Raw genomic sequence first — 26803 nt, 5'->3', positions numbered from 1 at the left:
CATGACAGTCCTTCCTTTTCTTTTTTTTTCCCCAGGAATAACCTAATTTAGTCCATTTGCTCAAGTTATGTTTACAAATCCTATCACTGTATTACTTAATTTTGTGGTTTCTTAGTTCTACAGTCAGAGATATTTCTGTTAGTCCCAACTATCAGGATATGATTTTATGTTACAAATGGGGACAGTTGAGCTTCTGGAATGTCAGACGCCTACATCATAATTAGGGAATAAAGTCCCTCAAATGGATGCCACAAGGAAGGTACGTGCAAGTCAACTGAATTTAAATGATTTATTGAGCATTTTCGCAGCTCTGTTCAAGAAGATATTGGCAACCACGTAGTAGAGCATCCAGGAAATAAAAAGTGCATTTGAGGTAATAGGAAAGAGATGAAATAAGAATGAAATGAAACTGAAACAATTTCAAATAAAAGTTTTTAGAAAACAAAAGGAATTCTAGAAAAACTCTGCCCTACTGGTTTTGCCTAAATAATAATCTAAAGCATCAAACTTACTCAAAATTGTTTGCTGTGTACAGAAAATGAAAGTTGATATGCATTTTGGACACATTTCCCATATACACAACACTATCGTAAGCTGCAGTAAGTTTTTAAAAAATGTACCAACTAGTTGTAGTATTTCTATGCTCTTTGTACTATTGGGCAATACTAAATTAGATTTACATATGAATCTGAGGCCTTTTAACTTAGCCAGTGCCTGGTGAAAAGACAAGAAACAGAAAGAAAAGCCACTTCAGACGCCTGCTGTAAATCACCTCACGGTGCTCTTCCCGGATTGAGGGAGGAGTGGAGGTCAGTTTCCGCGGCTAAAATCTGTCTGGTGACTACAACAGCACAGATCACAGCGACTGATTAACCAGGTAGCTATCCCTTTTCTAGAAGGAGGCTCTCAAATCTCTAAAAAGCCAAGAGGAGAAACTGCTCCACCCCTGTAGACATTAAGGGAGAGAGTAGGATGGTGCGCACTGACAGTATTTACGGACGAGGCCTACATGCCAGAGGCCAGGTCTAAGTGCAAAGGCTTCAAGAACGAGAGCGAGAAGGGGAGAAAACAGTAAGAGTCAGGTTTGCGAAAGTTTACCTTTCAGAGCCAGCAGGTGCTCCTGTTTTGGGGGATTCACTTCCATTTTGATGGGCGCTGTCGACCCACCGCCTACGGAAGCTGAAGAGGTTCAACGAGGCCGGAAAAAACCACCGAAGCGCAGTTTGGGAAGAAGCAGCCTCAAATGTCAGACTCCCGTTTTTCTCTGCCGGTGGTGACTTAATTTCTCTTATCACGTCCTTTGAGAACCCAACGGCTTGTTTGTACCACAGCCATCTCTTGCCTTTTGGAAACTATTCATAAAATAGCTTCTATTTTCCAGTCACAGTCACGGCTCGCGCGCGGCTTACGGAAACGACTCCAGAGCAGTAATGCGCAGACTCTCCAGTACCTGCTCTGAGGAGCTGGGGACGTGGGATGCTGGGATTTGTGGTTTTATACGAGCCGCGTTGCATGCAGGGAGATGTAGTTCCCCCTTGACTCTGTCTTGTAGTTGAGTAGGAAAAATCGATACTAGAGTGTCAGCTTCCCCCAAAACTTGTTTTATCCCTTAAAAAAAAAAAAAATTATTTATTTATGCATAGAAGAGCTGGAGTACAGGCCAGAGATGCGGGGGGCTGGGGGAGAGTGAGAGGATCCACCAGAGACAGTGGGGAAGAGAACAAGCAGATTGACTGAAGTACACAGCTGAGGGGAGCAGCAAGCGAGTCAGGAGAGGTCTGCTGTGCCATGTGGGTTTCTCCCTGGCTGGCCGGGGATTGAACTCGTGCTGCAGAGGCTGCGGATTGCTTCATAGTACGATGCTTAACCCCTTGAGCCACCGGGGAGGCCCTTTATCCCATCTCTTGCCCATAGAATTATTCCTCCCCTTCCACCAGTTCCAGACTAGTCAATGATAACAATAAAGATAAGAAAGCGCCCGTGTACAAGGTTGTTCCCTTGGAGACCTAGTAACACGCAGGAGGAGCGACGAGGCCCTCGGAGCAGCGTCAGGCGTCGCACTGCGCCTGTGCGCCAGCGGCGCGCGCCAGGGCCTCTGGGTAGGCGGCCCCGCCCCGCCCCTCACTAGAAGGCCCTGGCGGCTGCCACTGCGGCGCGTTTCCTGCTAGGATGGCCGCTCTGCTTGTAAACAAGCCCGGAGCAGGACTAGACAGTGGCCGGCAGGGCAGCCGGGGCACGGCCGTGGTGAAGGTGAGAGGGACCTTGCGTGCACTGTTCTCCACCTTCGGCCTCCCTTCGGTTCAGTCCCATCGATGTGGCCGACGGCGCCGCGGCCCTGGCTTGTTCGGGGGGGATACGCAGCCCCTGGGCCGCTCTGGGCTTTAGAAGCCGTTCTTGCTCCAGAGAGACTTTTCTCTCTGCTAGCTCGCAGTTGCCTTTTTCTCCTTTGGCAGTCCTCCGCTTGGCATCGCTAACGGGGACATGTGTGAAAAGATGCTTATGGGCCTCTGAGACTGACCCGAGCTGGTCTTTGCCTAGTACTGCTTTTTTGGTTAAGCTCGACAGGCATTAATTAGCTTATTCTTATTCTTAGTTTATTAAATTGAGCCATCCTATTTGCCAGTACTGTTCGGTGTTATAGCTCGTTAACATCTGCTTTAGGAGGTACATGTTAGTTCCCATTTCACACGTGAGAAAATTCAGGTTTAGGTTCGCACGGAGTTTGTCAGAGCCAAGATTGACTGGCTTTACAGAGTGCTTTTCAGTGCTGCAGTACTTCAGTAACCAAATATCTATTACTGATTGAATGCGTCCCCTCTCTCTTGGTAGTGCAATTTATGAAAGTTTTTGAGCAGTCTCCATCAGTAGCCTAGCTGGGCGTTAATGGTAGAGTATGTGAATTGCCCAGAGCTTGACGTTTGAAATTCTATTCGTAGGCATTCCAAAATTCATTTAGTAAACAAATAAATTGAAATATGTGAAATTCGTTTTGCCTTTCCATTATTTATAATGTGGAAAAATCTGGAAGGGAGAATGATGTCAGTGGTTTGAGAACAACCTTAAGGATTATCTGTAATCTGAAATTTTCCTGGCTACGTATTAGAATCATTGACGACTTTAAAAAAAAGTTACTGATAAAAAAGTTGTCCTCCCCGAGTTCTGCTTACGTTGACATCAGAATATTTTTTTATATTCCCAGAAATGATTTTAAGGTTCAACCAGCATGGAGAATCCCTGGACTAGTTAAGATCTGAAGTTCTTTTGAGGTCTTGAATAATGATCCCTTTAAATTTTCACCCATTGATGGTTCTCACATCACAACAAATGATTCATTTCTGCTCACAACTATATTTTCAGCCAATATTGGTGTTTGTTGATTCATCTGACTTTTATATGTTAATGAAGTTATTCTGAAGATATATATCTGAGATGTAGAGGAGCCCTTTTGATATTAGGCATTTTGTATGTTTGAGATTTTATTAAATTGTGTTTTTTCTAAATGGAGATTACCTGAAGGTTATTTAGTGAACTTGCTTGAAGTTTAAGAAGTTTTAATTGGAATAGATTTTATTGCTGTATCTGCTTTTCTTAGCATAATTGCCTTAAAAATTGCAAAAGCATACCAAAGCCTGATTTAACTCATGTTTGTTAGCAGGCTCACATTTGTCATTTTCTTCTTTATGTAGAAAATGTACCTAAGTTGTGAAACAAGGTAGTTCCTTTGGCAATATCCTAATGACACATTTTGTAAGAGTGTGGTGGTATAAACTTTTCAAAATCTCAATGTCATTTTCATAGATGAAACCAAGAATTATTTATCAGAGGGTAAAGTTGAAGTATAAAATGTTAGTAATATGTAAAATGTCCTCCTGCATAATAAACAAGTTGATAATGACTTTAGAAAAAACAGGCAAAAGTGTGATGTTATGAAATTATTTACATTCAAAATATGTGAGGAAAGTCTTTTGAGTAGTAATCTTTAGTTTTTGAAAATATGGTCTAGCTTATTAAAATCTGATTTGCTTTTAATAATGTTTGAAGCCCTCTGTGGCATATTTGTGATGCTTTTAAAATTAAGAGTAATTTTTGATCTTGGGCTTCATTTCTTATGTTGTTAGCTATAATTCCTATTCATAAATACCGAAGAAAGAATTTCTTACTCTGTTATTTACTGGATTGTTGGAAAATAACCTAGTAACTTTAGTTTTGGACCTGTGTGTGGTTTACCAATCTGTGGAATTCTACTAGTGCTTTTTGAAAAAACCTATGGTAGCAACATAAGTTCTTTTATCTTGTGTAATAATGGAGTCAGAGATATAAGATATGAATGAAATAAATAAATTTTTTTAAGGATTTATTTTATTTATGCATGCAAGAACTGGGGTGTAGGCCAGAAGTGTGGGGGAGGGGGAACGGGGTGGAAGGGTAAGAGGATTCACCAGAGACAGAGTGGGGAGCGAAACAGGCAGATCTACTGAAATACACTGCTGAGGGGAGCAGCAGGCAAGATAGGAGAGGTCTGCTGCACCATGTGGGTTAGCTCCCTGGCTGTATATGGAACCCAGGCTGCAGAGGCTGGCAATAGCTTGATAGCCCTGAGACTTAACTCCTACCCCACCAGGGAGGCCCCTAAATACATTTTTAATTTGGCTCTTTGTAGTTTATTTTCATAAAAAGCTTTACTCTAGTTGTCACTGTGGTAGGAACATTTATAAAAATGTTGCTTTTATTTTAAATATCTAATTGTGTTATAGCTTTTCAGTATTATTATTTGAAGATATTTAAGTGATGCTTTTCCTGTCTTTTTAAAAATATAGAATAAATTAAAGTGTATTATGTATATATTTGTATATATTTGTATACATTTGTAGACATATATTATGTATATATTATGTATATATTTGTAGATGTTCCCAGCTATTTTTCTTCCTCATGGAACCACTATTCCAATATAATCAGTTTCCTTTGTATTCTGCCAGGGCAGTTTGCCTTTTTTGATAATGTATATACATATATGTCTGCATAGAAATATATAAATACATTTATTTAGATGTATGAGTATAAATATATGCATTATATATAAGTGTGTATGTAAATATTTTCTTGAGCTCCCCACCTTTACACAGAAGTTATACTCTTTCATTTTTTTACTCTTTATTCATATAAAATCATCCTGTGTGTTTACATAAAATACTTCCAACCTTTTCCTTTGTAGATTGCATACTTGTGTAGTATATGAATGTACTATTATTGTTTTTCAGTTTTATATTAATGATACTTTGTTTTCAGTATTTTCTAATGCAAATGGTGCTGTAAGAAATAGCATGGAGATCTTGTCACAGTAAATATATATTAGTAAGATAAATTTCAGAAAGTAGAATGACAGAGCTATTTTACCTTTTGAGTAAGTATTGCCAACTTGCTTCCATTGAGTGTACGTCACTCAGTAAATACTTCACAGCCACCAGCTGTATCTGAGCATACCTGCTCTCCAACACTTTCATCAACAGAAAGTGTTACCAACCTTTTGCTCTGCTCTGAAAAAAAAAAGAACATTGGTATAGCTTTAATTGCATTTCAAAGTGTTTTGAGTGAAATGAACATTGTTTTAAAGTATGTATTTAAAGAGCCATTTTCTTTTTCTGTGTTATATTCAAGCTCATTTGAACCATACTGGGATACAAGCAAGTTGTGAATTATGTTTTTTAACAGTGGGAGATGTTTGCATTTCATGTATAAATTCAGATTAACTGTCAAATTAAGATTAAGATTTTAATAGTCTCATTTCCACTTTCTATTTTTTGCCCTGTATTGTATATTTGTTGGGGTATTGTTATTGGCTAAACTTTAAACATTTTTATTTTGTTAGATTTTATTTATATCAGTACATGGGTACTTATGCTTGATATTTGGAATACCCTGTTCTTGACAGCTTTTTGTTGTAACAGGGAAGGACAGGCTTGAAAGCCAATGAAGATATTAAAGTGGTTTGGGTGTTACGTAGACACTTTTGCATGGTACATGGGTGCCCAAGGGCTCATTGGACTGAGCTGTGGGTTGACTTGAGAGATACAATTGTTTAGGAATTTGTTGGTTTATTAATATGAAAAAGTTCCCCAAAGAAAATGTCCGTTAATCTGTTTCCTCAGAGTTAGCATTAAAAAAGGCAGAAATATTGTCATCTCTGAGTATTTCAAATTCTTTGAAATAATGGGAGAATAGAGTATGAAGCTGGTGGTGGCAGGACAGAGACCAGATTATAGTACATCTTGTATGACAGGGATAAGAATTTGTGGTAAAGGTAAGCAATTCAGTGTGGGTATTTTTTAAATTAATTAAAATTGTGAAGCAGTTAGCTATGTTAAGAAAAGCATATATGTAGATTGTTGACTATAAATCATAAACTCATAGGCTTGGGAATCAGTACATGCTGGTTCTTGTTGCCTTTCCTTTGACTGACTGCATGTCTTGGGCAAATCATGTACTATAATTGGAACTAAATGGACAAAATATTTCATAACCCAGTAGCATATTTATTAATTGAGAATAAGGAATTGACACTTAAGACTAAGGTGATTGCTTTCTTGCCTTTACATTATATGATAAAAATGGTTACTAGAAGGATACTTGAGAATTTCTTAGAGCCTATTTTTAAGTTCTTTATCATTTACATGGGTAAATTGTCACCCTAGCACATATTCAAAATTACTTTTTGTCTAAATTAATGTTTTTGGGGTAGGGTTAAGTAATTCAGAGAAATTAAGAACCCAGTTTGGTAGAATTATATCTGTTACAGATTCAGATATAATAAATCAAGTTAAAATTTTCAAAAGATAATTATGATCATAATTTACATTAATTATCTTGGTTTCTGACACCATTGCAAGGAGATTTCCCTACGCTGTAATGCTATTGTACAATTTGGTAGAGTCTAGAAGATGAAATGAGAAAACTTATTTTAAGGTTTTATAACTAGATTTTTTTCCTCCCGTGGAGGACTAGAGTAATGTAACAAGATTGATTTAATATAGTAACTCATTTTTTTTTTTTAAACCTAAAACTTATTTTCTGTCAAAATCATTTCAAGAGCACATGTTCCCTTTCCAAATGTTAGGTGTTGGAGTGTGGAGTCTGTGAAGATGTCTTTTCTTTGCAAGGAGACAAGGTTCCTCGTCTTTTGCTTTGTGGCCACACAGTCTGTCATGACTGTCTCACCCGCTTGCCTCTTCATGGAAGAGCAATCCGTTGCCCTTTTGATCGACAAGTAACAGACCTAGGTAGGAAAACATATGTATGTATTAAAGATTTTAACATTGTTCATTTAATACCAATGTCATAGAAAACTTATTTTTTTACCTGATTTTTAAAGTTGTGAAACGCCAGTGAGGTTACAGTTTCTCTTAAGGCCAATAATCTTGTAACTATCTATGAGCACACTCTTACTAATTTTATTTCATCTTGTAAAAATGTTTATATTCAATACTTATGTATGGAGAGCTTTAAAATACCCAAGAAAACATGCTAACCTTATTGACAGAATTAAGAATGTTAATTTTCCTGAAGCTGTTAATTCAACGAAACAGTATTTCCTTTATAAACCAAGAGGCCATAATGAACATACAGATAAATAGTTTGAGTCTCAGCATATTTTTGTTTACTGATATCAGAAAAAGAAGTATGTTTATTATTTGATAACTTTTTGCTATAAAAGTGTTCAAAGATCTTGTGGATTTTTTTCAGTTCCTGCATATTTTTAAAACTTTATGTGTTTTAAAATGAATTATTGCCTTGGGATACCAGATTTAATAGCATTTATTTACATTTGAACAGTTATTTCATTTTTTATTTTATTTTTTTTTAAAGATTTATTTATTTATGCATAAAAGAGCTGGGGTACAGGCCAGAGGTGTTGGGGGGTGGGTGGGTGAGAAGATTCACCAGAGACAGAGTGGGGAGCAGAACAGGCAGACTGAGTGAAATACACTGCTGAGGGGAGCAATGGGCGAGACAGGAGAGGTCTGCTGCACCATGTGGGTCACCTCCTTGGCTGTGGGATCAAATTCCTTCTGCAGAGGCTGCTGATTGCTTCATAGTGTGGTGCTTAACCCCTTGTGCCACCACGGAGGCCCTGAACTGTTATTTTAAAGGCATGCTATAAATTCTGTAAGTTCATTCTATTTGGTAACAGAATTTTCTCCAAAATGAATTGTTTAAAGGTGCCATTTTTTTTTTTTCAGGTCAGTAGCACTGTTTTTTTAAAAACTGCCTTAATATTAATTGAAGATGTTCAAAATGATTTGTCCAACAAAACAAAGGAAAAACAAGAGCACCAGTTTTTTAGGTTGGAAAGCTTTAAAAAGCTAAAAAAACATGGTTGTAAAGCGTTTTCTTTTTTAAAAAAATATTTTTTACTTATCCATGCAAGAACTGGGGTGTAGGCCAGGGGTGCAGGGGGTGAGAGGATTCACTAGAGACAGAGTGGGGTGCAGAACAGGCAGACCCACTGACATACACTACTGAGGGGATCAGTGGGTGAGACTGCAGAGATCTGCTTCGCCATGTGGCTTAGCTTCCTGGCTGGAGGTGGAACTCAAAACTTAAGCCGCAGTGGCTGGTGGTAGCTTGATAGCACAGAATTTAACCCCTGTGCCAGCAGGGATGCCCTGTAAAATATTTTCTTACAGGGAGAAAATAGATATTTTTAAGATTTTAGTGATCTTTGATTTAAATTTGTGTGCCCATTATCATATAACTAATATAGCACAGTGTTAGCATTGTTATAGGTAATATTAACTAGGAGCAAAGAAATAATTTGGGTGAGAGCAGTAGTTCCTATCATGACATTCTTTTATTTGGCTTTTTATTATGTAAAATATACATGTACTTTTTTAAAATATAGAACTATATAAAAATTACAGTTTTGCAAATTAAAAATAAGCTTTCTTAAACCTTTTTGAAGAACTCTTTAAAATACCACAGTGTGGGTTGTCACTACGCTCAGTGTTTAACTAAATTAGAAATTTATGGTACATTGTGGTTAATCGTATTCTGGGTTGAAATCAAACATTATTGCTATGATACCAACCTTAAAAAAATGAAACCATTGGTTTTGCCTTGGCTATATAGATTGTAATTACTATAACTTAGAGACTGGATATTCACTGTGATTCCATCCTATGGAAAATATGTAAGTGACCCTTGATATAGTTTGATGTCATTTTTTTAAATCTGTTTTTAATTGTATTCTAGAAATTATATGTATGTTTACATATAAATTTGAAAAAATGTAGAAGTATAAAGAAGAAAGTCATTTGTAAATCCTATTTAGAGAAAAAAACTATTATAAATATGAGAGAATCAAAATTCTTTAGTCCAAGAATGATTATCAGTAGTTATTTTTGGTAGTTATTATTACTGTTCAGCAATATTTCTGTTCTTTAGTCCACCTGCTAAAATTATACTTTCCTGCCCTCTTATAAGTAGGTGCAGCTATGTGATTTCTTTTTAACCAGTAAAATATGAATAGAAGTGAAGTTTTAACTTGCAGGTAGAATCTGTTAAGAGGGAGTTTATGATGGTTTGTGGTAAAATTTTCTCCCTGATACAGTGAAATGGGCCAGTGTTTGGAGGCGTAGTGACCTGTGTTATGATCATGAATAGTGGGGAACAGAACCTCTCTTGTCCTCAAGCCCTGAGATTGTTGCATGAACAAACAGTTAATTTTGTTGTTTTAAGACATTGAAATTTTAAAGTTATTTGGACAGTTATGTAAGTAGTATTAAATCTACATTAGACTTAACCCCTTCTGGTGGCAGAAGGGGTTAAGTCTCAGCACCGCGAAGCTGTCGGCAACCACTGCAGCATAAGTTCTATCCCTGGCTAGGGAGCCTGTTCTGTCTCGCCCTGCTGCTCCCCTCAGCAATGTATTTCAGTAGATCTGCCTGTTCTGCTCCCTACTCTGTCTCTGGTGAATCCTGTCACACACACACCTCCACCCCCCCCCATACCTCTGGCCTACGCCCCAGTTCTTGTATGCATAAATAAATAAATAAATAAATAATATAAAAAATAAATGTTATATTAGGCAATGGGTAGATACTGCCTATATATTGCTAGGAGTTTATGTGTATGTGTCATATAATGATAATACCTGGAAAACTGTCAAGATGATATATTTAAGTAAGGGACTCACTTGGTGTACTTCTTAACCGTAATGTAAGTAGAGTAAATAGAACTCAGCTTGTGGTAGAGTGTATGTGAAAAATTAAGGAGAAACTCTGGTAATGTGGCAAGACTGAAGGAAAAGCTGAGTGGCTTGCATAAATGTACTTGGGAAATTAGGTCACAGAAGTCAGTGGAGGCTAAAGATATTTAGCCTAGTTAGCCTAGTTTAAATTTTGTTGAGAACCCCAATAAGAAGTGACTTTAAAAGAAAGGAGAAAAGAGGGACAAGAGGAAGGAAAGCTCTGCAGTTAATAATCCCATTTATTTTTTATTTTATATCCATCCCTTCATATAGTGAATATGTAGTAGATGCTATTTATCAGGTGCTATTTGTTTTTATAGAACCTCAACATGATGACATTCCTTCTAATAGGCACCAGTCCTTCTAACCACTAAGGGATCTGGCTTTTACTTACAAACACAGGAAGAGTTTGTGTGTATGTGCATTATTCACATATGCATGCTTGTCTGACCTTTTATGGTTGGTCCTGGGGAAAGGACGCATTGGTCCTTATTCAAATGTGCCTAGTACTGTCATCCTAGAAGGGATTATTGTCTTACTTTTGTGTGAGGTTCTGTATGTTTGCATGGGAAAGAGTTACATAGTTACTGACTGTCATTGAGTTCTAGATTAGTAAAGGATAGGGAAAAATATCTTTGGGTGTTCTAGTTCTAGTTTACTTAGAGATGGAGCATTTTAGTCAGTGTGTCTTCTGTACAGTGATTTTCAAATATGAGTTATAAAATAGGTTTAATCGGTTATAAACAACTTTAAAAAAGGAAATAGTACAAAAAATCAGTGTGTTGCACACTATAAGAGTGAATATTGGTGTGTGAAACTTTTTCAGTTATATATGTGTATATGTATGTGTGTATATGAATATATACACATACATATATGTTATCCTGGGTAGCAATGTAAATATAGATCTTATCTGTAATTTGCCATAAAAATATTTTAAAGTACTGTTTTAGAATATGTAATGAAAGTGACAAAAGAATTTATTAAATGATAGAAAAATAATAGAATTTTAAAGTATGTTAGTACTTAGAATCATGAAGAGATCTGTTTTTTAAGAGATTAATAAGATAATTGTTCTAGTATAGAGAAATTAGGGAAATTTGAATTTTTAAAATTTAGACACAAGTGATTAAACAGTAAGACTTCAAAATTAATGTTGAGAGCTCAGATAAAATTATTAATATTTCATTTTCTTAGATTAAGTTATTTTTTATATTCCAGGAGATTCAGGTGTGTGGGGTTTGAAAAAAAATTTTGCTTTATTGGAACTTCTAGAACGACTGCAAAATGGACATGTTGTTCAGTATGGAACTGCAGAAGAAACCATTGGGATATCTGGAGAGGTATTGATTAAGCTTGGTGAAATATTTTTATTGGTAGGAATTTTTTCTTTAACTTACAATATTTGACATTAAAAGCATATTATTTCTCTTCAGCAGCTAGGATTTCAGAAGCAGGTTTATTTTGTTACAGTTTTAAGGCAGCTATATTTCCCAAAGAGCAAAAGTAAAACTGAAGCTTGAATTTCTGAAACTATTATATCCAAACCATGTTTTATGTGTAAATTTGTCTCCTTATCGTAGTTGATTTCTATTCAAGGTTAAAGTCAAAGAGTAAGGAGATTATGGGAAAGCAAGAAGTATATATAAGCTACATTAAGGCAGAGGATACAAAACTGAATCAGTCAACACAAAGCACAAAGAGGACCTCCATGAAAGAGACCATTTTGTGTAGAAGCAAAATGCCTTTTAAAGATAGCAGTAGCTCCAGAGGGATTTGCTACCATTAAGAGCTTCAGGAAAAGGTTAAATTATGTGTGGATATACTCTCTTGGGACAGGTAGGGCTCCAATAAATATTAGAGGGAAGTTCACTAACACAGGTTAAAATACATGTTTAATTCTTAATTGCCTGCATAACTCATGTAATACAGGACATGAGTGTAGAGGTCAGGAATGGACACAGTGCAGGTTTTCTGATCCAGCAGACCGGGTTAAGGAGGAGTCCTGGAGCCCTCAGTGGTTTTTGGCAGGTCTTTTATTGGGATTACCAGGTACACTGCAGGCAGGGGTGTTGGGGGGCCGGGAGGCTGGTAGGCCTCCCAGCCTCCAGCAAGTCTTCACTCTGTCTGGGCTCTCCAGCGTTCTCTGCTTCTCTCTCAGCTTCTGCTGCTTCTTTCTCGGCTTCTTGGCTTCTACTGGCGTCCCCGTGACGCCGCCCTTAAAAGCATAGTCTTAAAAAGAAAAATACCGGATGGTCTCACTCATAGCAGGAATCTAGAAAACTTAAATAAGGGACCAGGAAAATGAATATAAGAAAGTGAAAATCAAAATCAACAAAAAACTATGAACCAGAGACACTTTTTGGGGGGTGGGGGGCGGGAGGGGAGGATTGGGGTCAGAATGGGGCGTTTGCAATTGTATGGGGGAATATAAAAATAAAATTTAATATTTAAAAAAAAAAAAAAAAAAAAAAAAAGAAAAGCATAGTCTTAGCCCAGGTGGATCTCATCTACCTATGCCCACACCCTGCTCCAGGTGCCCGCCATCAGGCATGCATTCAGGACCTCAAGGATCCATCATCTATCCTGATGGCGGGAGGGCAGAAAAGCCCGACATTTTTTCTTTACCCTACAATGGGTTTTTAGACTGTTGTGGATTTAAGAATAGTTGTAGGTAACATTTAGTAATGATTTTGATCAACTTTAAAACCACATGCTTAATATAAAGAAATAAATATCAGATTGATTTCCACTTCTATTAGAACATGATTTATATAAAGTGAATCAGTGAAATGAATGTGAAACTGAAGCACTGTTTCCTAAATTTTTGCAATTCTTTCCTATGTTTTGTCTTTCATCTTTTTTCAGAAGTCATTAATCTGCTATCTAATGTTGACCTTGTAAGTTATGTTAGGTCAGTAAAACTAAATATATGTCAGGTTAGGAAAACGAAAGACATGAGTTTTTTATTTCACATGTACACATAGTTTTTCATAGTTGTAAACTGTTTAACTTTGGGTTCATTTCTTATTTAATTGATATTGAAAGACCCCACCAATGTATTTTCTAATTTTTATTTCTAGAAAAATTTATACCAAATTTTTTCCTTTTCAATATGGCCTTTTAATGTTCAGCAAAAGTTTTTAAAGTATTCTTGATTATGTCACATGTAAATTTTTCAGCTTTAAATGTGTTTTAATAATTAATGAAAATTAGAAATAGTATTTAAAAACTTAATAGAATGTAGATTTTATTTTTTTTAACTTGTTAATTTTAATCAGTGATTTTCAACCAAGCTTACCTATGGATCTTTAGAAAAAAACTACAGAAGCCCAGGTTTCACCCGTGACCTATTGAAATAAGTATTACCCAGTTTGAACCTGGGTCTCTGTGTTTTTTAAAACTTCACAACTGATTCTGTCTAAGTCCCTTGTTATCTAAAGAGCGTTTGTGCTTCTTTTCTTCCTGTTTAGCATCATAAGTAATATTGCAAGCATTTGGAGACGTATTTAATATCAGACTATTTAGTTTTTAAAAAACTAATCTCTATTCAGTTTCATAGGTATAAAGGACGGACAGGGGGTACTTCGTGGAAGATATCGTTGCACTGACTTAGTCTATGAGAATAGTTTTACTTTTAGCCTCAGATTCATTGTGTATATTGGTAATAAATCTCAGAAATAACATCTCACCCATATAAATGAATATGTTCTTAGATGAGCAAAAAAATACTTAATTGCCAATATATTTTCTTATACAAAGGCTGATGGGGTAAAACAAAATTATGGAATTTTATGTTTCAGAATTTGTCATGTTATAATGATCGGGGTTCAGTTTTAAAACATCAGTTTTTTTGTTTAGCAGAGCATCATTCGTTGCGATGAAGATGAAGCTCACGTTGCATCCGTCTATTGCACTGTATGTGCAACTCACTTGTGTTCAGAATGTTCCCAGGTTACTCATTCTACAAAGACATTAGCTAAGCACAGGCGAGTGCCTTTAGCTGATAAACCTCATGAGAAAACCATGTGCTCTCAGCATCAGGTGCATGCCATTGAGTTTGTTTGCTTGGAAGAAGGCTGTCAAACTAGCCCACTTATGTGCTGTGTCTGCAAAGAATATGGAAAGCACCAAGGTCACAAGGTATGAATATAATTTTTCAGCCCACCAGTTATTTTCACTGACCTGACTCTTTATGTTAACAATAGAGATTAAAGAAGAATTCAGTGATGAAAGTTGAGCTCTGTAGCATGAAAAGAAACGAGGTTTAATTTTTGAGTGTCTTAAAATTTCAGAGAGACCTCATGATTTTTTTCCTTTTTTGAAAGATAACTTTCCATCAGGAAATAGAAATTCTCTTCTTCATGTGCATGTTTTCATAATATGCTGGATTGTTTTGACAGTATTTATATCTATTGACGAACTATTGCTTATGATAAAACTTTATAGAGAAGGTCTTTTGGATTCTTGTTTGTTTAGTAATAAATGAACTTCCAAATTTTAAATGATTTGTTTGCACGGTAGTTTTCTTACACAGGGATGAAGTCATTTTAATATATTTTGCCTTTTTTTTAAAAAGATTTATTTATTTATTGCATATAAGAACTGGGGTATAGACCAGTAATGCAGGGGGTGAGAGGATTCATTAGAGACAGAGTGGGGAGCAGAACAGGCAGATATACTGGAATACACTGCTAAGGGGAGCAGTGGGTGTGACAGGAGTGGTCTGCTCTGCCATATATGGGTTAGCTCCCTGGCCTGGCCTGGGAAACTCAGACTGTCACAGTGATAGCACTGAGACTTAACCCCTAGGCCAGCAGGGAGGCCCTATTTTACCTTTTTGTACTATGCTTTTTCTAAATGTGTTATAAAAACTACTTGTGACAGATGCTTAAGTAGTTCTTTATGTCAGTAGTCAATACTATGAGTCCTTTTCTATAATTATGTTGCATTTTATAGCATTCAGTGTTGGAACCAGAGGCTAACCAGATCCGAGCATCAATTTTAGATATGGCTCACTGTATACGGACGTTCACTGAGGAAATTTCAGATTATTCCAGGAAATTAGTTGGAATCGTTCAGCACATTGAAGGAGGAGAACAAATAGTAGAGGATGGAATTGGAATGGCCCACACAGAGCATGTATGGATTTTTTTTCTCCTTTCTATACTTTTTCCTCCTCATCTTTTAATCTACTAATATTTATTGAGTAATTACATATGCCAGTACTGGAAATAAATTTTTCAACAGCCTCTGTCTTCATGGAACATCATGGAAAAGAGATGGTTTCAAGTGTGATAGTTTTGTGTGGTAAGTACAGGATTCTTTGGCAATGCATCGGAGGTACAACAATGTAGATGAATCAGGAACATCTTCCTAAAAGACATAATATCTAACTGAAATTTGAAAGATTTTGTGTGTAAGTTGTCCCAGAGAAGGAAATGTATGTTGTAATATCTATAAGTGAAAATTGTACATATTGTAGAAACTTAAAGATGTTAACTATGGTTGGAGCTTTGAGTTTGTATTGGGTGGGGCATATAGCAAGAAAAGAAATTGGAGAGTTAAGAATCAAATTCTGTAGGATCTTGTTAACCATGTTCAAGAGTTTGGACTTTGTCTAAAGGACAGTGTTGAGCCACTGAAGAATTGACATAAAAATAACAGTTGGATTTCATTAAGAAAGCTTGCTCTTTAATATAAAAAAATGAATTCGAGGAGAAATAAGATTAGAAGCAAGGAGTCTTGTTAGGAGCTAAAGTTACCAACTTGAGGGATGTTTATGGCCTCGGTAGTGAGTATGGGAACAAGTAGATAGATTTGAAATTTTAAAGAGGTAGAATTGGTGGGTCTTAATGATTGATAATATTGATTAGATGGGTAACTGGGGGGGTCAGGCTTGATAAGCTAGGTTTCTACCTTGCTCTACTAATGAATGATGATATCATGCACTGATGGGAGAGGAGGAAGCATTTTGGGGGGAATTAATGCGACCAAGGTGATGTTTATTTTTGGCTGTTGAATTTTATTATTTTTGTGAAATAATCAGATGGAAATACTTTCCAATGAATTAAGGGGTACTCCTTAATTGTATAATATGGGGACAGACAAGATGTAATGTTCTCTAATAAATAAACATATTTAAAGCTAAGTCATTGGGGGATGTTGCTGGAACTGCTTTGTTCGTAGTGGCCACAAGCCGCGTATGGCTAATTGTTTAAATTGTTTAAAAATTAATTAAAATGCAAAATTTAGTGTCTCAATCTCTACCTATATTTTAAGTGCTCAGTAGGCACTTGTAGCTAGTGGCAAACATATTAGATGGCACAGCTGTAGACCATATCCAGTGTCATAGAAAGTCCTGGTAGACATTGTTGTGCTAGAGTGGATATATTTTATTTACTCCCTCAGCAGATATTTATTGAACACATACCAAATGTGCTACATTGATCTAGCCGTAGTCTAGCTAAGAAAACACCACTGTGCAAGTCAAAATCCTCAGCCTTTGCAGAGTTACATTCTAATGTGGTTAGAGACACTAATAAAATACTTCAAGACAGAATTATGTTAGGTGCTTTGGAGAAAGACAAGGTAGAAAGATAGTAAACTTTTTTATGGGGAGTTCAAGGATTGACATTCTAGGAAAGGAATAATGGGCAAGTACTTAGTGGAAATAAGAGAGCAACATGCAAATAAATATTTAGGGGCAGAGCATTCAAGGCAGAAAGACAAGCTAATGTAAAGACTCTGAAGTTTGGGTGTACCTAACCAACTGTGAGGAGGCTAAGTATAGCTGGAGTAGAATGAATGAGAAGGAATGTAAGAGAATAGATGATAGAAATGGCCTAAAAGCACTTGCTCTTCTTTCTGCCAGGGAACGCTCTTTCCCAAGATAATTGCCTGTTTTCCTCTTACTTTTGTCAGGTCTTTGCTCACTTATCTTGACCTTCTCAAGTCTGCCCTTGAAAATCTCATATGATAGATTTTGGCATTTACTTACTCTGAGTGGAATGGAAAACCATTAGAGAGTTTTGAGCATAAACTAATTATTTTTCTGATTAACATTTAAAAGGGCTGCAATAGATTATAGGAAATGAAATAGATCTAGTGAGACCATTTATAAAACCATTATAGTAATCAGCTGAGAAATGACTTTGGATCAGGTTGGTAGATATACAGCAGATCCTCAGATAGTGTCGTTTCATTATAATGATGATGAGAAAAAACAATCCCAGTCAAGTTGAATGAAGACATTATTAGTCAGGGACCTGCTTTCATTTAAGTAATTTTGTTTAAAATTGCCGTTTCCAAGAACCTGTCAGTGACATTAAGTGAGGACCTATTAAGTGAGAACTTATTGATGTCAGCAGAATTTGCTGTGGGAACTGGTTGTAGGATACAAAAGTGTTAATGGTAACCCTATTTTTTTTTTTTTTTACTTGAATAACCTGGAGAGGGTGGGCTTGCCATTTATTGAGATGGGAGAGATAGGAGATTAGATATTTTCCTTGACATGTCATTTAAATAGTTGGCTATCCAAAGGCTGTATTTATGGAGAGAGATCTAGTGTGAAGATAGAAATTTTGGAATTTATAAAGATGTAGATCTAGTATTTAAATTTTCATTATTTCATGTATAAAATACTTGTTAAGGTAATAGTTGTTTAATAAGTTATTTTTATTTCCTTAGGTACCAGGTACTGCAGAGAATGCCCGATCATGTGTTCGAGCTTATTTTTCCGATCTTCATGAAACTCTGTGTCGTCAAGAAGAAATGGCTCTAAGTGTTGTTGATGCTCATGTTCGAGAAAAATTGATTTGGCTCAGGCAGCAACAAGAAGATATGACTATTTTGTTGTCCCAGGTTTCAACAGCCTGTCTCCATTGTGAAAAGACTTTGCAACAGGTAGAGAGTTTAAACGTGGTTAGGACATAGTTTAAGAAGGAGAATTTATAAGATTAAGTAGACATAATTAGACATACACACTGTTCTATTTCATTAATTCAGTAAGTATTTTTTGTGTCTATTTCATACACTAAATGTTGTGCTTAAGACATAGTCTCTAACCTCCATTTTATTCCACCAACCTTATCAGTGGCTTCTTCATGGGCCATATCTACCATAAAACCATGGATATTTCAGTCATGCCCATCCAAAAATAGTACAAGTCATGTACTATTTTTTCTGTTTAGTGGACTTAATATTTTCCTCTCTGGTAGTGGATGTCCTTCAAAGTCTAGCTCAAATGTTTGCTGTTCTTTGAAGTTCTCTTTCTTTTGGCCAGGCGGTGCCTCTCTACTACCTATCTCTGCTCTAATTCAGTAATATTAGAGCAAGCCTGTTTTATTTTAAAGATTTATTTATTTATGCATACAAGAACTGGGGTGCAGGCCAGAGGCCTGGGGGGGTGAGAAGATTCACCAGAGACAGAGTGGGGAGCAGAACAGGCAGACTGACTGAAATACACTGCTGAGGGGAGCAGCAGGCGCGACATGAGAGGTCTGCATGCCATGTGGGACCCTCGCTGGCTGGCTGAGATGGAAGCATCGTTGCAGAGGCTGCGGACAGTTTTGCGGCGCTGTCTCCCTCCCCCTCCCCACCTCCGTAGAGTTTTTCTATACTTTCAGTATCTGATAATGCATGTGAATGTGGCCAGACTGTGAATACTTCATTTGGTGCTGTCATTTTGGCCTTCTCCATTGAGGAATAGCGAAAGAGGCTATTGTGGCTAGAATAGAGTAAGTGACAGAGTATTGGAAAATTACTTAGTAGGTGTTATATGTTATCGACTAGTGGAAGGACTTCAACTTTTACTGACTGAAATGGGAAAAAATCACTGTATGGTTTTCAGGGTTAGAATGATTTGATCTTACTTGTTTAAAGGATCACTCTGCTGTGTAAAAATCAATTGACAAGGGCAAAGAGGGATGGATTTCAATAGTGAGGAGGCTATTGTGAATTCCAAGTGAAACATAATAGTGGCTTGGATAGCAGGGGTTAGAAATGCTCAGATTCTTGGTATCAGGTAGGATTTGTTGATGAATCATATATGTGGGGTATGAAGGAAGAAAAGGCAAGAATGACTTCAAGATATTTTTTTCTGAGCAAATCGAGTGATGGAATTCCTATCAGCTTATTTGAATATATAATTTGGCAACAGATAACACCACTGCTTCCATGGAGCTTAAATATTGTTAGTAGATCTCTGTCATATGCAGACTGTGTTGGTGGTATATGTTTAGAGTATCTCTGGAATATTTGTGAAACTTAGAAAATATTTGACATTGAGGGGAGGGTCAGGGAATTTAGAATGAAAGAGGGAGGCCTTTCCAAGTTTCACTTTTAATCCTTTTATATTTTTAAACCAATTTGTGTATATCTTAAAATTATTTAAAAAACTTTTTATAGATGTACCACATACATACAGAAATGTGTATTTAAGGGTTCAGTTGGCTGAAATTGTAGACTAGACAATAGTGTCTAGTCAAATCAAGTGACAGGATATTACTAGTATGTCAGATGACCCTCAGACTGCCTTCTAGTAATTATCTGCCTTTCTTCATAAGGATAAACTACTATCCTGACTTCTAATGCATACCTTATTTTTGTCTGTTTTGGTAATTAATGTAAATGGAATAATTTTATATGGATTCTTCATGCCATTTTTTCATTTACTCATTTGTGAAATTCATGTCATCCAATGTAATTATGGTTCATTTTCACTGTAGTACAGTGTTGTATTTGTAAATACACAATAGTGTACTGTTCATGCATCAATTGAAGGGTTTGTAAATTATTTATTAGTGCCCTTCTATTATCCTAGTCAAATTTACATTTAAGTTAACCTTCAGTACTGTAATGTTCAATGAACTTTCTTGCGTTTTGGTGATACCTCTTTTTCCTTATTTTTTTTTTTAACAAGTTTATAAGAAATAACTGGTTTCCCCCTCCTCCCCCTAGGATGACTGTAGAGTTGTTTTGGCAAAACAAGAAATTACAAGGCTACTGGAAACACTGCAGAAACAGCAGCAGCAGTTTACAGAGGTTGCAGATCACATTCAGTTAGATGCCAGCATCCCTGTCACTTTCACAAAGGTAATGTACCATAATTAATTTTTAGGTGTGTCTTCTGACAATGCATGTTTTACATTCTTTTATAATCAGCTTGAAGAGAAAACTAAGAAAAATGAATCATAAAATTAAACAAAAATATTTTCTTATTGGTGAACAGAAATGGAATACTGAATCTCTGTGTACCCATAACCCACTTTAACAATTAGAAACTTTTTATTTCATCTATCCTTTTCCCCAGTCCTCTTTCTACCTAGTCTCCCAGGTTGTTTTGGAACATTTTGTAACTTACCATTTCATCCTAATATCATATTTCATCTGCAAAATACTTTCATGTGTATCTCTAAAAGGTAAAGACTCTTTTCAGTGTCCAGAGTACCTAAAAGCTTAATAAATCTCTAACATTCATTAGTTAGTATTTACATTTCCTAGATTGTTCTAAAATTTTTTTTTTTTAAGTTGGATATGTTGAGACTCCAAACAAGACTTGTAATTGGCATTTGGTCAAAAATTTTTGTCGATTTTACAGTGATTTCCCCCAATTTAAAACATTCCATCTGTTCCTTTTGCTTTCTACTTGTAGGGTTTTTAAATTTTTTTGTTTTATAATTATGTGAAACATAATTACATTGTCCAAAGTCAAATCTACAAAGCAAGATTCATTCAGAGAAGTCTAATGTTTATACCTGACCTCTCCATCCTTTTCCTCTTTCCCGTAGAAATACACTGAGCTTCTTGTATTTTTATGTCTCTTTCTTAGATTTTGGAAGTTTTCAGCCATTATCTCTTCAAGTGATCTCTTTTATCCATTTCCTTCTGTCGTCTCCTTCTTGGAATCTCACAATGTGTATATTGGCCCACTTCATTGTGTCTCAGCAGTTCCTTAGATTCATTCTCTTTGCTTTTCTTCATTTTGTTCTTCTGACTCAATATCAAATGACTTGATTGCTGAGTAGTATTCCATTGTGTAAACAGCATATCTGCTTGATCCATTCATCTGTTTTTTGACTTTTAGGTTGTTTCTATATTTTAGCTATTGTAAATAGACTGCAATAAACATAGGAGTGCAGGTTTCCTTTTGAATTAGTATTTTTGTGTCCTTTGGGTACAGAATCTACTTTTTTTTTTTTAAGTGTCTCATTTTGTCCATTGTTTTTCTCAAATTTTTAGTTGTATTTCTTTTAGCTCATTGATCATCTTTATGGTATTTATTTTAATTCATAGCTCAGATCCAAATTTCTGCAAGTTCAGTTTTTAAATTTTATTTTGTTCCTTTGATTTAGTAATGTTTCCCTGTTTCTTTTTATATCTTGTGATCTTTTGAAGAAGCATCTTCCTTACCCAATCTTTATGGGTGGGTTTCATGCATTGGACAACTGTCATTTGTGAGCCTTGTGAGAGATTCTAGGACTTCTCAAAACTTGTTCTGAGAATGTATCTTCTCTGGCCTTGGACATGTGTTTTTAGCCATCTCAAAATACCTTAGCAGCTTTTCCCTACTTCTCACAAGTTAATAATTTCTTATTCCCCACTGTGACTCCCTGCATACCTGCAGGGAGTTTCTTGACTCTGTTTACAGTGGCTTCCAAACTATGCCACTAGTCCCTAAGATGTTCTAGTTAGACAGAAGCCAGTGTCTAGGATTGTCCCTAAGTAAGCCAAAAATTGAAGGCTTATTTCACATTTTGTTTCTGCCTCAAGGAAAGAGACTGGCATAAGAGCTTCCCTCCCAATTCCACAATGCTGTTCTGGGTAGGGAGAGGAATTCTATTTTCCTCCTCTCTTGCTGGAATCTCTTCTTGGGTTTTATTTTGACTTGACTGCTAATATAGCTACTCACAAAGGTATTCTGGTCCACATAATGTATTATTTCTGAGTTGTAGGAATGGATTTCAGTGTAGATTTGGGAGCAAATGTTTTGCATTGATGTTAATTGAAGCTGATGGAATAAATGAGTAGGTATAATGAGAAGCTATCAACATTTAAGATACGGATAAAAAGAAAATGGGAGGGAATATACAAAAAGGATTGAAAACCAGGAAAATTTGTTTCATAAAAGCCATAAAAAGTGTTCAAATAATGAAGCAGAATAATTTGCTGGCACTTATTTACAGTTATCAAATGCCAACAACTGTTACAAGGAGTTTTAGTTATATTTTATGAAAGTAATCCTTGCAGAAATTCTATATAAATTTGGTACTATTTTTACCCTCATTGTATAGATGAGAGAAATGAGGCAGAGTTCATGTAGCTAGTTACATGTATGTTCATAGCAGCATTATTTTTAGTATCAAAAAATCAGAAATGACCTAACAGCTGTCAGTTGGTAGTTGATTAAATTGTGGCTCATGAAATATAATGAGCAATTGAAAGAAAAAGGTAGATCTGTATATTTTGAAATGAAAGGATTCCAATACTGTTGAGTGTAAGAAGTTGCAGTATTTAAAAAAAATACTTGGTTTGTACATGTTAACTAATGTTTACATAGGCAAGTGGAGGCATACACATGAAATTGTTAAAAATATTTCTGGGATATAAGTGACAATTTTCATTTTATATTAATATATTTAACAGCATAATATATTTAGACTAAGTTGACTAGAAAATTTGGGAAAATGAAGTATATGTGTACATTTATTTATTTATATGTGTGTGTGTGTATATATATATAATACTATATATATACTGAGAGATTTATTACTGAGAGATTTGAATAATTTATCTTTGAACAGATCAGATTCAAGGTATTTTGGGGAATACAACTCAACATTTCAATGGGTAGAGGAATGTATAGGAGACAAGGAAATAATAACATAAATAGCTTATAAATAAAAGTGTAAATGCTAGTACTTTCTAACTTCATATCAAATTAAAAAGATCAATAATTTTTTAAATTATAGGATAATAGAGTTCATATTGGACCAAAAATGGAAATTCGAGTTGTTACATTAGGATTAGATGGTGCTGGAAAAACTACTATTTTGTTTAAGTTAAAACAGGATGAGTTCATGCAGCCTATTCCAACAATTGGTAAGTTTGAGTATTGCTTTTTACATTGTTTTTTTAAATCATTCTTTTTAAAAAAAAAATTATGCATGTAAGAACTGGGGTCTAGGCCAGAGGTGCAGGGAGGTGAGAAGATTCACCAGAGACAGAGTGGGGAACAGAACAGGCAGACCAACTGAAATACACTGCTGAGGGGAGCAGCGGGAGAATCAGGAGAGGTCTGCTGCACCATGTAGGTTAGCACCCTGGCTGGGGATCAAATTGCCACAGTGGCCGGCTATAGCTTAATAGCGCTGAGACTTTAACCACTGGTGCCACCAAGGAGGCCCATGTAGATATTTTTATAGACACATCTTAGTTTCCAGCCCAGTTCTTTGGATCTTACTGCCAACCTGGCTAGGCAATGGGCTTGTCTGTCTCTAATATACCAGCATTTCAGAAAAATTACAAGATTCAGTGATTGTGGGGTTGAAATGTAGATGGTGGGATAGTAAGAAGGAACAGTGTTGTTGGAACAGTTGGAAGGAACAAAGTCATTGGTGACTCTGATGCAGGTTTCAAGGGCTAATTGCTCTTAAAGATGTACCTTCCCAGTGTAGGAGTGGAATTGATCATGCAGCAGTAGATACTGCTGTGTGAAGATATTTGTAAGTCACAATTACAGAGGGTTGCCTTTGCTTTGTGTGTCATTCATTTAAATATAAGCTTAATATTAACTTTTTTTTTTAAAAAAACAGGTTTTAATGTGGAAACTGTAGAATATAAAAATCTGAAGTTCACTATTTGGGATGTAGGTGGAAAACATAAATTAAGACCATTGTGGAAACATTATTACCTCAATACCCAAGGTAAGAGTAAAAAAATTTCAGTCCCTTGATTTAACTGATAAAGCTGATATTTAAGCATTGATTAAATACTTGACTATATCCCTAAATACTGTTACCCAAATTCACATTTAAAAAGTGAAGTTGGAAAAACTAGAATATGTATGTTTATTTCCTGATAATATAAAATTATAGCATAAGCCCATACTAAACTGAAATATGTAAGCAGTTAAGAGTAGTTACCTTGCTGCTCCTAATAATCATTAGTGTTCAGATGAGTATGAGCACTACTTATTGTGGTGGTGAATACAATTTGTGGCATGTCCTCCTGCTGTTCTATTTAATTCAGTTCAACATTTATCCATTTATAATTTCTCTGTAGCTGGCTCCTTTCCTTATTTCTATTCATAATTATTATCTGCAGAATAATCTACAGCAGCATGTTTTTGACCCAACATATCACATATAGTCTGTCTAGCATATGTTTACATTTGGGCCCCATTCTGTGCTTTTGCCTACTGTAAACCAATGTGAAATTTGTGATTATATCCTATTTTCCACTAAAAAGACTATTTTTTATTTGGGATCCAACCAAAATATAATAATGAGAACATTAAAATATTTTGTCCATCAACTGAAACTTAATGTGACTAATTGAATGTTCTTATCTTTTTTTTGATAGCTGTTGTATTTGTTGTTGATAGCAGTCATAGAGACAGAGTTAGTGAAGCACACAGCGAACTTGCAAAGTTGTTAACAGAAAAAGAACTTCGAGATGCTTTGCTGCTGATTTTTGCTAACAAACAGGTAACATGTTTGTATTTTAGAATACTTATTTAAGTAGTAGGGTTTTTTTTTTTTTCCCAGCCTATGAAATAAGGTAGCTGGAAAGATTTCAAAAGAATCACAGCAACTGTTTCTGCTATTTTGAGTGTAATCTATGTGGAAGTGTTGTGCTTGGTACCTTGGAATATATAAAAAGAAGTGAGAGTAGATGTTCACCAGAAACTGGTGTAAATATATAAGTGAATATAGATGGAATTCTAATACAAAGAAATCAGGTAACTTCAGTAATATAAAAGTGTTAGGGAAAATTAGTGAGAGAGGAGTTTTACAGGTGGCATCTTAGAAGGTTTATAAGAAGTAGAATTTGAGTTGAAATTATGGATAATACTTTGAGTCAATATGTGAAGGAAAGGACATTGCAGGCAGAGAAAATAAAGCATGAGTGGGCCTCCCCAGTGGTACAGCAGTTGAGTGCTGGGCTGTGAAGCTGCTCACAGCCTCTGCGGCGCCGGTTCGATCCCTGGCCGTTGGGTCTTTCCTGCCGCGCCCGCTGCTCCCCTCAGCAGTGTATTTCATCAGTCTGCCTGCTCTGTTCCCCACTCTGGCTCCGGTGAATTCTCTCACCCTCCCACGCTTCTGACCGTATCCAGTGCTTGTATAAATAAATGGATAAATCTTAAAAAAGAAAAGAAAAGAAAAGAAAGCATGAGTCTTTTCAGGGAGCATAAGGCACACCTGTATGTGAGAGGCAGGTAGACGATGAAGAAAATCTCGAGTGAAAGATTAGGCAACATTGTCCTGATAGGATCAGATTGAGAAATTTAGGTTTTATTTTATGCATAAAGGAAAACCATCAGAAGATTTTTGTATTAGTGATTAGGTCACATTAGTGTTTTAAGACTATAATCCTGGAGATAGGATATAGAGTGAATCCAGGGGCAAGGGACTACAGATAGGAAGATGCAGTCCATTGTGCAGTAATTCAAGTGAGCGTTAACAAAATCCTGAATTAGAGGAATAGAATGGTGGAAACCGATTGAAGACATTTTATGGTGGTAAAATTTGCTGACCAAATAGGGAGGATGAAGGACAGGGAGTAACGATTCCTAGATCTTGAGCCTATGCTTCTAGGAAGATGAGTGTGCTTTTAAGTGCAATGCGGGGTGGGGAGGTTAGACATCATAATAGAATGAAGAATAAGATTTTTTTCCCCCTTAAATAAAAAGGTAAGAGCTAATGCATTTCACTTTACTTATGATTAAGGCCATGCAAAAAAACACAATGTACAATTTGATAATGTTTGGTAATCCTCAGACTCAGACTGTCAGTGTGGCGATTAAACTGAGATCTTTTTTTAAGCAGGCAGTTTGGCCATACATGCTGGAAGTATTAGATGCATACGACTTTTTACCCTTCAGTTCCATGTCTACTAATGTATTCTGCAGGCCAATATCCCAAGGTTATTCTATAGATAATTTTGCAAATATAAGAAAATTTTGTGTATCTACACAATGGAATGAAAATGCAGATACTAAAAATAACATGGAAATCTGCTTGTCCTGATAATGGACAGGTATCTTTAAGATACATGTTCAAAAAAAAAAAAAAAAAAAAAGAGTCTGTTCCTGTTTGTGTCTATTTGTATGTATGTACATGGGAACTTTCTGGAAAAATAGGAAACTGTAACTGGTTGTTGCTTCTGGGAGAGAGGTGTTCTGGGGTGTTGGAGCGGGAGTTTAATGTACACTTCATTTTATAAATGCTATGTAAGCCATTTTTATAACATGTTAATTTCTTTTAAATTGATGCTTGGTATTACTCAGGCTAAGTTGCCTTTATTGATTTCATTAGAAGTCTGTCTTACAAAGTA

At 36.0% G+C, this 26803-nt stretch overlaps 2 protein-coding genes across 12 annotated transcripts in view; one reads left to right on the top strand and one right to left on the bottom strand.

Moving 5' to 3' along the window:
- The window catches only part of TRAPPC13 (trafficking protein particle complex subunit 13), a 42215-nt gene extending 40172 nt beyond the window's left edge, over nt 1-2043 (bottom strand). For 4 of the 8 annotated variants that reach the window (XM_037530584.2, XM_037530585.2, XM_037530586.2 and 1 more), the window contains exon 1: nt 1099-2041. In XM_037530584.2, the coding sequence (XP_037386481.1) occupies nt 1099-1144 (46 nt within the window). In that variant the 5' untranslated portion in view covers nt 1145-2041. Of the gene's footprint in view, nt 1-1098 lie in introns of all 8 variants that reach the window. The other 4 variants (XM_037530581.2, XM_037530582.2, XM_037530583.2 and 1 more) reach the window with 2 other exon arrangements.
- A 68-nt stretch (nt 2044-2111) lies between these two features.
- The window catches only part of TRIM23 (tripartite motif containing 23), a 28134-nt gene continuing 3442 nt past the window's right edge, over nt 2112-26803 (top strand). Inside the window, exons 1-10 of one of the 4 annotated variants that reach the window (XM_037529686.2) lie at nt 2112-2250; nt 7115-7277; nt 11468-11589; nt 14111-14389; nt 15206-15388; nt 17936-18151; nt 20207-20341; nt 23218-23347; nt 24061-24171; nt 24830-24954. In XM_037529686.2, coding sequence (XP_037385583.1) covers nt 2170-2250; nt 7115-7277; nt 11468-11589; nt 14111-14389; nt 15206-15388; nt 17936-18151; nt 20207-20341; nt 23218-23347; nt 24061-24171; nt 24830-24954 — 1545 coding nt within the window. In that variant the 5' untranslated portion in view covers nt 2112-2169. Of the gene's footprint in view, nt 2251-7114; nt 7278-11467; nt 11623-14107; nt 14390-15205; nt 15389-17935; nt 18152-20206; nt 20342-23217; nt 23348-24060; nt 24172-24829; nt 24955-26803 lie in introns of those variants that run through there. The other 3 variants (XM_037529685.2, XM_037529688.2, XM_037529687.2) reach the window with 3 other exon arrangements.

This window comes from Talpa occidentalis, unplaced genomic scaffold (genome assembly GCF_014898055.3).
Source record: "Talpa occidentalis isolate TD23 unplaced genomic scaffold, MPIMG_talOcc4v2.1 talOcc4.6, whole genome shotgun sequence".
In the NCBI taxonomy this organism is placed as follows: Eukaryota; Metazoa; Chordata; class Mammalia; order Eulipotyphla; family Talpidae; genus Talpa; species Talpa occidentalis.
Note: the sequence above shows the minus strand (reverse complement) of the source record. Positions and strands in the feature narration are given on the sequence as shown.